Source organism: Drosophila hydei, unplaced genomic scaffold (genome assembly GCF_003285905.1).
Source record: "Drosophila hydei strain 15085-1641.00,03,60 unplaced genomic scaffold, DhydRS2 tig00000296-arrow-arrow-pilon, whole genome shotgun sequence".
In the NCBI taxonomy this organism is placed as follows: Eukaryota; Metazoa; Arthropoda; class Insecta; order Diptera; family Drosophilidae; genus Drosophila; species Drosophila hydei.
Genome location: NW_022045705.1, coordinates 366,299 through 382,106, shown reverse-complemented (window position 1 = coordinate 382,106; position 15,808 = coordinate 366,299). Strand labels below are relative to the sequence as shown.

The following is a 15,808-nucleotide window of genomic DNA, read 5'->3' as shown; positions in this document are numbered from 1 at the left end:
TTCTTCTCCTGAGTAGACCTCTTCTCTAGGCTTTGCTCTCTCGCTCTCGGTAGATGCCTTCTCCCTCTTTGTCTCTCTCTCCCTCAACCTTTCACTCTCTCCCTCTCCCTCTCTCCCTCTCTGTGTCTGTAGCTATTATTTCCTCTCGGTAGACTTCTCCTGTCTAGACCTGTCCTCTAGACCTCATTCTCTCTCACTCCACACTCCCTCTTACCTTATCTATAGATGCCTCCGTTAGACCTCGCATTTAGACTTATTCTCTCTCAATAAACTATCTCGTGCTGGCTCAGTATCTGCTTTTTTCCTCTATCTCTCAATCCCAATTTATCTCTTTCTCTATACCCATTTAGTTGAGCAGCAAATTTGTAGTTTTGTAGCAATCGTAGAATGCGATGCTTTTGCTGTCACACATGTCGGCTTGCGTCTCTATGTGGCCTGAGGGTTGAGAACTGAAAAACATTTCGCATAGTTCAGATCGTTATATTTTTATTGTTTTTATTGAGAAAAAATGGCCGAAACCATTCGTCTTTTTAAACGTTCTACTCTCAATCCGGGTGCTCAGGTTTTCAAGCCACGTGGCGGCGCTACTTTTGAAACCAACATTTTGCTGCAGGAGGACCACAAGGATCAGCCGCAGCAGCAGCAGCAACAGCAAGAGCAACAGCAGCAGCAGCAGCAGCAACAACAGCTAAATTATGGTGCTCATGCCGATGTTAATTGGCAGCAAATAGGACTTGAGCCGCAGCAGCCGCAGCCGCAGCAGCTAAAGCAATACGCTTTCCATGGCAATGGCAATTGGCAGCAAGTTGAGCTGAGAAAATCGCCGCTGCAATTGCAACAACATCAGCCGACTCAGCTGAAATATGTTGTGCACGGCGACAACAATTGGCAGCAGCCGCAGCAGCCACTTCAATACGTTGTGCATGGTCACAACAATTGGCTGCAGGTTGCTCCGGAGCAGCCGCTGCAGTACATTGTGAATGTCGATAGCAATTGGCAGCCGCAACAGCAGCAGCAGCTACAGCTGCAGCTACAACAGCAGCAGTTCAGACAGCTACCGCAATACGTTATGGTTCCTAATACCAACTGGCAACATGTAGCTCAAGAGCAGCCAGTGAGCCAACAGCTATACACTATCGAATGCGACAACAAAGTCAACAACAATTGGCAGCAAATTAAGGAGCAGCAAGAGGAAGAAGAGGATCCGCCGTTCGAGATGCCTATTAATGGCAGTTGGCAGCAAGTCGTTCAAGAGGAGGAAGAGCAAATACAACAGCAACAGCTACTGAAACAGCAACAGGAACAGGAGCAGTTGCAGCAGTTGCAGTACGGCGACAAATTTCAGTCAGCTCAAGAGCTGCAGCAAGAGCAGCAGCAGCAGCAGCAGCAAGAGCAGCAAGAGCAACAAGAGCAGCAGCAGCAGCAACAGCAGCAGCAGCTACAGCAAGAGCAACTGCAGCTACAGCAACACTCCCTGGCTCCTCAGCCTGTTATGTGGATACCGATTGCCCAAACATTGCCATCGTCTAATCCCTCCTATGTACTCATTCATCCCTTTCAGATCTATCAGCAACAATTGCCGCTGCCAATGCCGATTTTGCCGCAGACACTACCGAAGCAGCAGCTGAACCAGGATCAGTTGGCTGTCAATCCCAATTACTATCAGCAGCAACAGCAGCAGCAGGAGCAGCAACAGCAGCAGCAGCAGCAGCAGCAGCAGCAGCAGCAAGAGCAGCAGCAGCAGCAAGAGCAGCAGCAGCAGCAGCAGCAGCAGCAACAGCAGCAGCCATTGCAACAATTAACATATACTTTTCAGCCGCAAAACGAAGACTTCACACGCTATGAGGATCCGAAGCCAGCTAACATAGACCAACAGTACTATAATGAGCTGCCGCTCAAGAGCTTTCGCTACTCGGCCAAGTCACTACTCAACAAGCCCAAACAGCTGAAGCAGCCAAAGCGCATCATGTACGCCGCTCGACGTGGTCATCTGCTGCCGCAGCAGCAGCAGCAAGCACAACAACCACAGCAACATCAACTGGAGTATGAACAGCAGCAGTTGCAGCAGGAGGAATACGAACAACAGAATACCTATGCATACACAAAGCATTATCCGAACTACTATTCGAATACCATATACTACACCAATCCGATTCGCATCAATGGCTGCCGGGCTCCGCCGCCCACAGCGGCAGCCTTGGTCCAGTGGAACGAAAACATTTTGGGCGCACTGCTCAGCCTGATGGTGGAGCACGGTGAGCCGCTCACATTCGCATTCATATTGACCCAACTGGCCGTGCGTCTCGGCTGCCCAGAGGAAATTGTCAAGCGTCTGGCCCCAAATGCCATGTATGAAGCCTCCAACAAGGGCTACGTTCGTCGTATCAACGGTTGCTACGTCCTTGGCGTGGATCCAGCTATTGTTAGACAGCACCTGCTACAGTAGCAGCAACGAATGCAAATTATTTTAGTTATTAGTTCATGTCGACTCGACTACCCAATCAACAAAACCATCTAACTTTGCACTCAACAAAAGGCAGCCAAAGTTTCACTTACTTGGCTTTTATTTGTATTGATTGATTTATAATTTTTACAAAATATAAATGAAATGAAATATGCACACTTGTAAGGGGTGCTTCCAAATTTGATTGTCCCAATGCCCGCCAATTCGCATTGTCGGGCTTAACAAGTCCATCAAGTTGTGTAAACTAAACGGAACTGCGAGGAAACTGAGTTTTTGTTGCGATGTCAAGTGAGGGCTATACTTTTATGCTTTGCTCTACTAATACTACCCTTCTTCCTCTTTCGAGTTACTATGGTATTGGGCAGTCGGCTTTTAGGAATGATCAATATTAGGGGAGGTCACTATACGCCGATACCTATTGCAAGTGGGAGCTCTAGAATTTTTACTACTAATTTTACTACTATTGCCAGTGCTTCTACTACTACTACTATTACTACTACTATTAATACTACTACTACTATTACTACTACTATTAATACTACTACTACTATTATTACTATTACTTTTATTACTACTGATATTATTACTACTATTATTTCTACTACTACTACTCCTATTATTACTACTACTACTACTATTATTATTACTACTATTACTACTACTACTTTTATTACTACTACTACTATTATTACTACTACTATTATTATTACTACTACTTTTATTAATACTACTATTATTATTGCTACTATTATTTCTACTACTACTACTCCTATTATTACTACTACTACTACTATCATTATTACTACTATTATTTCTACTACCTCTACTACTACTATTACTACTACTTTTATTACTACTACTACTATTACTACTACTACTATTACTACTACTACTATTACTACTACTACTATTACTACTACTACTACTTTTATTACTACTATTATTATTACTACTACTTTTATTACTACTACTATTATTATTGCTACTATTATTTCTACTACTACTACTACTATTACTACTACTACTACTATTATTACTATTACTTTTATTACTACTACTATTCCTACCACTACTATTACTATCATACCACGCTAAATTCCATTAAGAAAATGCATCTAGAACAAAAACTAGACGCAGGTTTCCGGTCATCTCCAAGTCGGGCACTCGCGATTAGAGCACTCTTACTGGTTGATGATACTTTAAATTGATATAGAGAGTATCTGCAGTCGGTCAATTCGAATAGTTCTCCAGACACCAATCGCTGACGCTGGCGCGATCCATGGCATCGCCTCGTCGCGCATTAATTGCAAGTGAAATCACTTTGAACTCCATTAAAAAGGCAACTTAATCAACTGGAGTCAAAGTTTGCCAGGGCACCTGTAAGGCCTCGACCCCGCCCCCACCCATTGCGTTTACACCTCATTTTTCTGCTGAATGGCCTAAAAATTATTAATTAGTCTCGGCGTGGCCCTGTTTCGCCCGCTCTGCTGTGCGCCCTTTGTTTGCTTCGCCAAAGTTTTTGGCAAGTGAATGAAACGCACATTGTGTTGCGCCATCTACCAGCCGCTCATCCCAGCTGCCCCGCCCTGCCGCCCCTTCCAACCCAGCCCATCCAGGCAGCTCTTAAATATTTCATATTTAATTGCGCGCGTCGGCATTGCAACCCTGTAACAGAATGAACCCCTCGATGCCCCCGACTTACCTGTGGAGGGTTGGGTTGGGACCTTCGAAATTGGCAACATTAATAAAATTAGCCCGTTCGAGTGTTGTATGGAACATGGCAATGCCATGGCTCACGCTGGTGCCTGCCCCCATCAAGTGTCGAGCCGCCTTTACTTTTACATTTTTCACTTGATTTCTGACACGCCCATCGAGAAACAACCTTTAAAATCTTATTAGGCTGACGTGATCAAAGTGCGTAACTGCCTCCGGGCGTACTCTGGTGGTGCCTCTAGGTGTCCGAGTTGTCGCCAGCCAGAGCCAGCTCCACGTGCTTAGTTAAATGGCAAAAACACAAAACGACTTTCTGATGAGGGTTGTCTCAGCTTCAGCTCGATGTGGAGGTCCTTCACCGCCACGAGCGAGCAGCAGACAAATGTAATAGAGAGATGGGTCTTTAGAAAGCGTCTTTAATTGTGAATGCTATAAATAACAAATTGAAATTTTGTTTTATTTAGCCGGAGACCCTCTTCGACCCTCTTCGAGTGGCTCTCTGGCTTATAGAGCTATGGAGTACTCCCGCTGGCATGACAAAGAAGAGCATGTCTGGCATAAGGTGAATCGCTTTCTTTTCCAAGGATGTAGCTTTTGTGGCACAGCTGCTGCTGGCTGCCTAAGCGAGTGTTCACTGTACTTGGCCTACAAAGTTCTCAAGGATCTGGCGCCGAGTGCGAAGTCTAGAGCTCTCTCTCTCCCTCTCTCTCAGCCTTTGTCTCCTGCTCTGTCAGGCCGGTTTCCTGTTTGTCCTTGTCACAGCTTGTCAATTTCAATTCCTTATTTATTTTGTTGTGCGGGTGTTAGCTGTGTGTGTATTTGTGCGTGCGTGTGTGTGCGTAATAAGCCACATTCGTTTATTTTAAAACCGCTTCAATTGTAACGCACACCCAATGCAATTGAATATCCATTCATCCAAACGTCGCCGCATGCCGCCTATCATCCCTCACCGGCCGCCCCGGCGCACCACCGCCCACCCGTTGCGACCGCTCTGTGCTGTGTGTGGTCAGCAATTTGATGTTCCAGTGCACCACCCACACACGCATAGAGAGAGAGAGAGAGAGGGAGACGTTGCTACAGCGCTGCAGCAACAACACATTTTGTGGTTTTCATAGCTGTTTTCATTGCGGCTGAAATCCTTTTCCGTTAAAGCGCCGAGGATGCGGCTTGAATGGCAATGGGCCGTTGGCTAAAAGGCGCAGTAACTATATAGGACCAAGTGGGCAGCGAAGCTTGACAGAAGGGGAGGATGTCAGCACGCACGACTACATTGTCAAAGTTTTTTGTGTGTCATTATTGTGGCTGTTGGCGGTTGTTGTGCGAGTGTGTGTGTGTGTGTGTGTGTGTGTGCGTGGGCGAGTGTATGCTTTGCTCTATAGTTGTTGGCCTTCACTTCGCTAGCGCCATGTTTGTTGTTTCGCTTTATTAAAAACTTTTGCCACCCACTCAGTGAGCCGCACCACCCACTCAGCAGCCTTCGTCTGACCAGCCACCCGCCCGATCCCGCCATTTTCATTTTCATTGTGAATGTTAATTATACAAACGGCGACAACTGTCACAGTCAGCGCCCACTCGAGCATCAGCTCTGCATCCAGGCCAGACAGTGTGTACCCCAAGTCTCCCATGCGTCTAAGCGTCCCCACACCACACCTCCTCACCTCACTCTTCTCACTCCAATTCTCTCGCTTGCTCACATAATCAAACTTATTTACTTTATGTGACTTTTATGTGAATTAAGTTGCATTTCGAGTTGCCTCTCCTCCTTCCTCTCCCTCCCCTCTCTCTCTTTCTCTCGCTCTCTCTGCGTTCTTCTCTGGCTCCACATCTTCCTCTCTCTTACTTTATCTTTCTCTCTTTATAGCTGCTCTTAATGATGTGTGACTCATTGTCGTCTGCTTTTGATTGTTTATTTGCCTCTCTATGCGATTCTCAGTTCAATTAACAAGTTTTTCTCTGCTAGGTCAATATACAGACAAAGCTAAGTATTGAGCAAGACGTTAGCGAGTAATTCAGTATTGCAGCTTGCATCTTAAGCACTGTTATAGCATCTCGTGGCATCTTACTGCAGTATTAAAATAGGTATAAATATCCTAATTAGTTCCTGTTCTATTGTCACTTCTTTTCCTATGGCTCCATTATTAGCTCAGGCAATTAGCTGCAGCCCTTGAGCCTTAGACTCACTTCGCTCTGCATAGTTGAATGCCTGCAAATGGGCAAAAATGTACCTTTTTATACCAAACTAGTATGCTCCACTGTAAATTGCGTACAGAATCGCATTACGAGCTACACTTATTTGCACTTACCGCTTGGGCCACAGGCAACACACGCGCACTGCGGTTGCCACTTGCAACTATGCAAAAACGAGAAGTTGTCTCAGCTGTTGGGTTGCAAGTCTGTTGTCATTGTGGCTGTAGCTGTCGCATGTTTCCACTGATATTTATTTTTCGGGCTTACCTCTGTCCAGATGCGGATTGCACCTGGCCGCAGCTGTTGGCTCTGTCTGCGAGCTGTCAGAGTCTGCGCTGCGTCAGTGCCGAGACCTGTCTGCTGTCTGTTGATGGCGCCCTCTGTTGTCTGCGGGCGTCATAACAAATTGCCGACACGCTTCCCTCTGTCACGTGCTCTCCTTCTCTGACTTCAACGCATTGTAAAAAACTTGCCAAAAAATTGTATAATATTATTTTTCTTTAACTCGCTTGAATTGCTTTCAGTATTTGGCTTGGCTTGGTTTCGAGTTGCAAAGCTTGATGATTTGCCAATATTTTGTGATTAAGTGATTCATTCATAAGAAGAATGATTACTTACAAATGCGTTGAAGATTCATGAATCTTTCGGCCAGTCAGTGAGTCAATCAGTCAGTCAAGCATTCAGTCAATTCGGCAGTCAGTCAATCAGACAGTCAGTCAGCCAGCCTATCAATCAACTGACTCATTAGAGAGTCAATTAACATTAAGTCAGTCATTTAGTCAGTCAATCAGTCGATCTATCAATCAATCAATCAATTGACTCATTAGTCAGTCAGTCCATCAATAAAGAACTTAAGCCACAAATCAGTCAGTCAATCATCAAGTCAGTCAATCAGTCAGTCATTTAGTCCGTCAATCAGCCAGCCTATCAATCAACTGACTCATTAGAGAGTCAATTAACATTAAGTCAGTCATTTAGTCAGTCAATCAGTCAATCAATCAATCAATCAATCAATTGACTCATTATTCAGTCAGTCCATCAATAAAGAACTTAATCCACAAATCAGTCTGTCAATCATTAAGTCATTCAATCATTCAGTCAGTTAATCAGTCAGTCATTTAGTCCGTCAATCAGCCAGCCTGACTCATTAGGGAGTCAATCAACAATCAGTCAGTCATTTAGTCAGTCAATCAGTCAATCAATCAATCAATTGACTCATTAGTCAGTCAGTCCATCAATAAAAAACTTAATCTACACATCAGTCAGTCAATCATCAAGTCAGTCAATCATTAAGTCAGTCAATCAGTCAGTCATTTAGTCCGTCAATCTGCCAGCCTGACTCATTAGGGAGTCAATCAACAATCAGTCAGTCATTTAGTCAGTCAATCAGTCAATCAATCAATCAATTGACTCATTAGTCAGTCAGTCCATCAATAAAAAACTTAATCTACACATCAGTCAGTCAATCATCAAGTCAGTCAATCATTCAGTCAGTCAATCAGTCAGTTAGCAGTGGATCGAAAGAAACCCTGATTTCATATAATACTCTCATCTTTAATCGCTATTTAAGGCGTTCAATCACGTCCCGTTTTCACACACCCATCTCTAGTTGCTTGATTGAAGCAAAGTCAATTTATATCTTAAGGCCAGCTGCAAGCTTGCTTTAAGCTTGGCGACGTCTTCGCAGACAATCTGAACAGGATGCAAGTCTGCTACGGTGTCGCAAATGTCGCTTACTGTCTACCCCTAACTTTTTCCATCTCTCTCGCACTCCCTCTCTCTCTCTCTCTCTCTCTGTCTCGCTTTCGGTGTCTTTCGCTTCTGCTGGCATTGTCTTTGTTCCACGCTGCTTTCCGGGCCAAGTTGAGCGCAGCGCTCACGTACGAAATAATTATAGCGCAAATACGTGTGCCGCATATGCAATTCACATAGCTCACGACTACGGCACCCCCTCCGCGCAGCGAGTCGCTCAACCCTCGCATCGCGCCCACGCAGAAGCGTCTTTAGCTCCTTTCCACTTGTAACCAGCCCGTTTCTCTGTCAAGCTCTTGGCTGCCATTTTGTTGCCATATTTATTTTCGGCTAGCCCATTTTTAGGCTTATATTTTTGTAGTCCAACCCCGCCTCACAGCCGCCTCCCACTCTTTAGCACCCCTTTCTGAAAACTTGGCAAAGTTGGTTCCGCTTTTTTTAACTTTGGGACTCGTTTTTCCTATGTCAAAATTTTGGTTTTTCCTTTTTTTTTTGGGCAGCCTCGCGTTGGCTTTGTTCACTGTGTTTCTTCCTTCATTCGTTGTCTAATATTGACGGGCTTTTTATTTCGATATTAAGCTAACACACACACACGCAAACACCCACACACACAGACACATGCTGCAATAATTTTTAACTTTTTTGTTGGCTCCTTCGCCTTGTGGTGTGAGCCATCAAAGTGCTTTTTCGGGTTCATTTTCCTTTGTTTTCTTCGGCATCATTTGGCTCAGTCGCTGATTACTTAAAGTTTAACACTTTATCTCGCTGCCTGTTTACATCTACATAGATCCCTTCGCATAGCTAATACTGACTTCGATTTCGAACTATCAAGGAAAACGCATGGAGCACGTTTGGGTTGAGCTAGCTACAACACTTAGCAACTGGCTGGCACAGGAAGTATATCAAATATCCAGCTCACTTTTAAATTTTATGTGATAAGGACAGCGATGTTAATCGATCTAGCTATAGCCCTTTGTCTGTCTGTCCGACTGTCCTTGCGTCTTTCCTTGCGTCTGTCCTTTGCCCTTCCTTCCGTGTGTCCGCTTGAACGATCTTCTCAGCTTCACATGCCATGAGTTTATATTATCTGTGCAGGGTAGCTGTGAGTCGAACACTTTCTACTGGCCCCCGCTTGCCTGGTTTCATAACACCCTTTGCTGGACATATAGAAAGTTGTTGAGTCTTATTGAAATGATGATGGCCATTTGGCAAGCTGATATTCTAGTTTTTGTTGACTTTAATTTGTGCTGGGCGAAACTTTGTTAGTCGCAGCGACTAGAAGGGGCGGCTAACTGGCCGGCATGGAGGCGGGGCTCGGCAGATTGTGTTTGTGCCACAGCTGTTGCATGCTGCGCCTAAAGTGTGCGTCAACTCAACCACAAAACGCACACGTTCCGCACTGAATGAGGGGCAGCTGGGAATGGGGCGGGGCGAGAGTCTAAGCAGAAGTTGGCTGTGGATTCGAGTTGCTAAAAATGGCATCGTGGCCAAAGCGCGCCAAAAACTGGCAAAACTTTGTGCCAAAGTCCAACATATGTTACTGTTCATGCATGTTAGCCCAGTTAGTCAGTCACGACGACAGCAGCAGGCCGTGCGGGGTGCACGGCATGGCTAACTTAAGGATGAGCATGAGGACACACGCTCACAGCTGGCTGTCAAGACAGTGTAATTATAACAAGTTTTCAAGGCATTTTCTATCATATGTGTGCTTCTACATACGTATATCTTTGTGCTCAGATACCCTGTAAAAGCAGCACTAGTGGATGCTGCAAGAGAGCATAGAGTTTGCCACATCTTAAGCTCATGATGCGCTATATTTAGCTAAGATATTAGAGAATGAGTTGAGAGCTTGATGGTGTATTTACAGGGCATATTCAAGAAGAAGCATTACAAAATATAGCCTATGAACTTGAGCAATTTAGAGCTATTAGAATTAGCTCGAATGCCTGACATTACAGGGTATTTCAGAGTCTGGCTGCACCACTTGTTGCCAAGCTAGCTGAGTTATCCTTTTCTTTCCTGCTTCTTTTTTTTTTGGGTGGGGCGAATATCTTTGCGGCACTCGTTGCCTAAAATAAGTTTCTGATAAGAAAGTTATGATGAGTTTTCTTCACACACTCACACACACACACACACACACACACACTTGAACACTGTCGCATGTATGCACAGCTGTTGATTTTGGCCAAATTAGTGGAAACACGTCTTGTTTTTCAGTTGCGGACGAAACATGTGCAACTAATTTGCAACGTTTGCAGCCAGCAGACACAAACATTTGCAGCACTCGGACACGCCTCTTAAAGCATTCAATCGCACGCAGCCAGCAGGCAGCAGGCAGCAGGCAGCAGTAAGGCCTCCAGCCCCTAGCCCTAATGGGTCTGTTGCTTGTGACAAACTAATTTGCAATTCCGGCACAGGCTCAGATCGGAGTTCCTCCCGACCGTCTGTCTGCCGACTGTCAAAAGTTTATTTATTTGACACCGAAAAAAGTTGACACAGACACCACTGTCAGACGCACAGACACAGAGAGCCATAGAGAGTGGGAGGGAGGGCGGTGTGCGACAGGGCGTGGCTGTCACAATGAAATCCGATTTATATGCCTGCCCAAAAATTGGATTACAATTGAGTTGTAATTATGCGACAACAAAATGTGGTCTGCTGCCTAGCCCCGCTCCAGCTTGCATCCACTCTGGCGCCCTCGCCCCGACTTCATCTGTTCATCTGTTCATCTGTTTTTCATGTTGTTGTTAGATGTCTAGGCAACATCTTTTGAAATTCGCATTTTGCATTAATTAAAACTGATTTAATTAAAGTGCCGTCGTGTCGCTTTTAAGTCATTTCTGTTTTCCAAAATGAAAATGAACTCTGGTTGTACGGAATTCCCGCCCCCCGACCCGCCAGCCCACCGGGCCATGGCCCACCTTTCGTGCTTAGCTAGAAAGTGCTCTCGACCCGGTTGTTTTGGCCAAAATTCTTTGAAACGCTCCCTCAAAAAGGTGAAAGTTTAATTAAATATGCATCAAGTGTGTGCATTTTGATTAAGGACAAACGTCTGACAGGGCAGCAGGAAAAGGCAGCAGCGCTTACGCTACATGTAGACATGCTCGCATGTAGGCGTGCGGCATAGATCTAAAGTGTGAAGTGCTGCCTGACAGAGTTCGTTGAGATAAACTTCAGTGCGGCTAACGTAATTCAACTCAATTTGTTTAATTTGAAGTCACGAGCTGAGCTGAATACAGGGTATTTGCTAGTCATACACTGTGCTGTCTCTATGTAGCCTAAGAGCTTGTTTCTTTAGTGACAAGTCGATCAGAAAGCTACTCGTTACTTCTCAAGGCGCTAAGGCTAACCTCACTCGTTGGCTGAGAAGTTTCTCCAGCTTTCACTCGTTACTTTTGCAACGAGCTTATTTTATCGACTCCGAATTGTGCAACATTTTCGGCCAACCCGACGTCTGTATAATCTGCAAGTTACTCGTTAGTTGTGCAGCGAGTAATTGCTCGCTGCTTTTCCAACGAGTTTCCGATTGGAAAGCGGCAAAGCTTTTCCTCCTGCTTTAGCAACGAGCTGATTGAACATTTAGTGCCTATTATGCTGACAACTCGTTAGTTTTGGAGTTTCTTCTGCAGGATGTGATTAGAAAATGAAAATGTTCTATGTGAACCGAGTAGCCGGTGGAGGTTTCACTCAGAGCGCCTGGCTGGCATATCGGCCAAATTCTTTTTAGACTATAGAACTGATAAATCAGGCTTTCAAATAATTTTTAAGTTTTTACTTTTGTCTTTCCCCCTCCCAAATTCCGGTATAGATACAAAAACCAAAACAAAAAAACAAACAAGCCTCAAGTCAATATCCAAAAAAGCTCCGTAAACCTCAAACACACACAAACGAACAATCGAAACAAACGAAACGAACGAACGAAACAAAAAGTAACAAAAAAAAAGGAAAAGAAAAGGGAAACAAACTCGAACAAAAAAATACACACACACACACACATACACACAGAGAAAGAAAGAAAGAAGCAGAGAAGAAGAAGCAGCAATGAACCCTCCTCGGCCCAGACAGCTGAACATGCGCCAGCGCCGACCCCAGCCGGAGCTGCATTGGGGACCCAACGAGGAGCAGCAACACGAATACGATCGATTCATACCGCCGTTGGTGGCGGCCCGCTTGCAACACGAGAATCCCGTGGATGTGGCACGGTTCGTGCAGAACCTTCGGATCATTTTACAGCGCCAGCGCGTACACTTCGATATGGGCGAGGGCGACGGGGTGCATGTGTGGAGCTGGCGACTGCCTCCCCGACCCATTGATCAGGATGGCGGCGGCGACGATATACGTCCGCGTCGACGGATCCAGCCACAAATGCTGCCGGCTGCCGACCAGTTGCCCGAGCCACGACATTAATTCTCGACAGGCATCAATCCAATCCACCACCACCCACCCCTCCCCACCGCACCCATCCCCTTGTTTTCCGACCCGCCCCTCCCCCCTTCTCCCTTCTTTTGGCACAGACAACGGAGTGGTACTGCCACCGAGCCCAGCAACAATTTGTGAAGAGCCGCCCGAGCCGACTCTCGATGTGTGCGGAGAGCATTCAGCAGACGTAAGTGGCATAAATTCCGAAATGATGAAACAGAATAAGAGAACCTTGATTGCTAGAATAGGTGGGCGTTATACATAAGCTTTGAGCATCTACTCGTAACACTGACTCTAACCGAAAATTCGCATTATATTATTACTATTATGTCGCAACAAAAATAGAGCACCAATAGAGCCGTATCTCCCCACCTTCCAGCTTCTTGCCCTTTTCTTTCTTTTTTTCGTTATTTGTCTATTTCTGGCAATGGGCGCACCGAAGCAAACGCTAAAAGCGAAAGCCGACTGAGCGGTCTATCCAGCCCAGCCCAGCTGGCTGGCTGGCTGGTGGGTATCCGAGGGCAGCGGAGGTGGAGGCGGAGGCGGAGGACGGACGACGGACGGTACACGCACGCATATAATAATTTCCTGTTCAATGAGCAATTACCGTAATAAAGATACATCTCGGCTACTCTATTATACGCATCGCATTTATAACCCCCAACCCCAACACCAACCCCACACCCCAAGCGGATAGCTGAGGGACACGAACTTTGGTCTAGACCACGACAATGGTGAAGATGATGATGATGATGATGATGATGAAAATGACAGAGCAGTGACATCACAAATAAAGTATCTTTGGAAGGAAGAAAAAAACACACAAAAAAGTAAGAAAATCGAGAAACGAAAATCAGATTCAAGGTCTATTCAATTGCAGCTTTGCACGATGGCCACGGTTGCAATAGGAGGCGCTTGGGCGGGGGGGAGTGACATCCATTTTAAGCACTGGGAGGTTAGACCATAACAAGGAACGGTGAACTGAGCTACATTTTTTTATATATATGGAAATAAAATAGGAATGCGGAAAATTCAAAACACAACGAAACGCGGTGATGTTAGCTCCATTTTACCATATCAATACAGATGTGTCGTAGACATTAAAGTCATATCTCGGGCTAAGATCGCAAACAGATTCATCAAATTCTATATTTAAAAAACAAAAACCTTATTTAAGAGTTTTCCCGTGAACGAAAATCTTTGGTTTTTCCTCTTGTATCTACTACACGAATTACAAATTAAATCAAACTAAATGAAAGCTGAAGGTAAGACCACACGCATATGTTACCCCAGAGCACCTCATATAACACTCTATTCAACTCATTGCAGCAAACGCGGAGCTAGTCTCTGCGACAATTGTCTAACCTAGGCTGCGGGACAGCCTAAGCACTTCACATTCAAGCAAATACTATTCTACCATAGGGCGAATGAACTTTCAGGGTCAAGCATTCTTCCTGATCAAGTAAGAACAAGGTGTGTAAGTGCACCTGACTCAACGATCAACAATCTTTACATCTTTCGTAGGCAGAGGTTAAGTCTGTAAATGGAAATGGAAAACGTAAATATTTCCTGCTTTTTCTGCAAGTCGTACGCGCTCTGCTTTATTTGGAATGATGGCTTTCGGCTTTATGAATTCTGGACTGCAATCGACTCGCACGAAGTGCCGCTGCTTATGCACTAAATTCGATAGATCCTTGGAGTAGTTGAACTCTATCTCGACTTTTACGACCACTAAGCAAATGGGATTCATTACACAGTGGAGCGAAAACCTTCAAGGAAATTATTCGATTTGCATCTGAAGTGCAGCTGCTTCTGTACGAGCACAGCTGTCGGAGAAAAGGGGAAGTAAGTTCAGAAGACCGAACAGAACGAGCTCAGCTAGTCCAACTAATGCCCAAACTCTATTCCATGCAGATAAAGTTCGGGATAACAATTTCAGATTTCAAACACAGCATATCTTAAGTATATATATATATGTACATATATGTATATGTGCTTATAGGTAGCCACTAGTCTTTCAAAAATCATGACGAAGAACCCATTAGCTCGTCTTAACGCCGGAAGATAACAAAAAATAGCCTTTTATAGCATACGAAATCTAGATGTTGGCTTCCTTGACGCATTTCCGATAATTGGAAATGGAAATAAAAGTGTCGACACAAAGAAAACTAATGTAATTATTATCGATTGCTACACTGTGAATACTTACAAAGGCAACCTAGCCAGAGAGACAGAGAAAGAGACAGAGACTGAGACTGAGACTGAGACTGAGATAGAGATAGAGATAGAGATGTAGCGTTGCGCCCATATGGAATGCAGCTTTAAGGTTTCTCTCGCATACGCGTGATGGATGACAGAGCACAGTAAGTGAGGCAGAGGGCGAGCTCGTTCGAGTCGACAGCTCTGCAGTTGCCATTAGCAGACAATGTCGAGCTGTCAGACAATCGAAGGCGCATCGCTCGTTGAGTGTGTGAAGTGGTTGTAGTAGGTGGTATTCGACTGAGCCTGTGCCTGTGCCTGTGCCTGTGCCTGTTACAGCTTTTGTTCTGTTCATCAAGAGCACATTTTATTGCTTTATGAGTTTAATGAAGTGTTGCCCCAGCACATTCACAGACTGAAACCCCCCACACACACGCAGCTCGAGTCTCTGTGCGTGAGCACAACCCTTCGGTTCGGTTAGCTTTCACTTTTTTTGGACGCAGCCTTGCAACATATCAAACAAATTCTGACAGCATCTAACTGACTAACTGACTGACTGCCTGACTGCCTGACTGCCTGACTGAATGATTGATTGATTGACTGCATGACTCGAAGTTTGCCTGGAGTTTCGGTCGCATGTAATGCATAAAGAATGAAGCTTAAATAAAAGTTGGAAGATGAGGAATAGGATTAACTTGTCACACAATTGAATTTAATTTTCCATACACACACACAGACTGGCACACACACAAAGCATCTTAAAAGCCGCCCGTTCGAGTGCCAGACAGCTACTTCAGCTGCCTGCTTTTGGGGGCTACGGATTGCTGCTGTTGCTGTTGGTATGGTCTATTACTTTCACATTGGGGAATTGAGCATTTCCGCTTGCTGTCTCTGTCCCTAGCCCCCTCTCTCTCACTCACTCTCTCTCTTGTGGTTATCTTGTGCCACGGCTTTTGTAATGAAATTACAAGTCCCTCAGATTTGTCAAAGCAAATCAATACTTTCATATCGAACTGTTTACGGAGCTGGCTTCCAGTTGCAGCCCCCCTCGTAGCCCTGCTCACATTGCGTTGG

The 15,808-nt window shown here is 45.0% G+C and overlaps 1 protein-coding gene across 1 annotated transcript; it reads left to right on the top strand.

The window, feature by feature from the left end:
- Window positions 1-7,215: 7,215 nt before the first annotated feature.
- LOC111595193 lies at window positions 7,216-14,703 on the top strand (the record flags this gene model as incomplete). The annotated part of the gene is made up of 8 exons (XM_030223818.1): window positions 7,216-7,266; window positions 10,534-10,655; window positions 12,067-12,783; window positions 12,881-13,365; window positions 13,416-13,800; window positions 13,865-13,997; window positions 14,060-14,380; window positions 14,450-14,703. Coding segments are annotated over 3 exons (630 nt in total), but the record flags the coding sequence as incomplete, so codon positions are not given.
- Window positions 14,704-15,808: the final 1,105 nt, after the last annotated feature.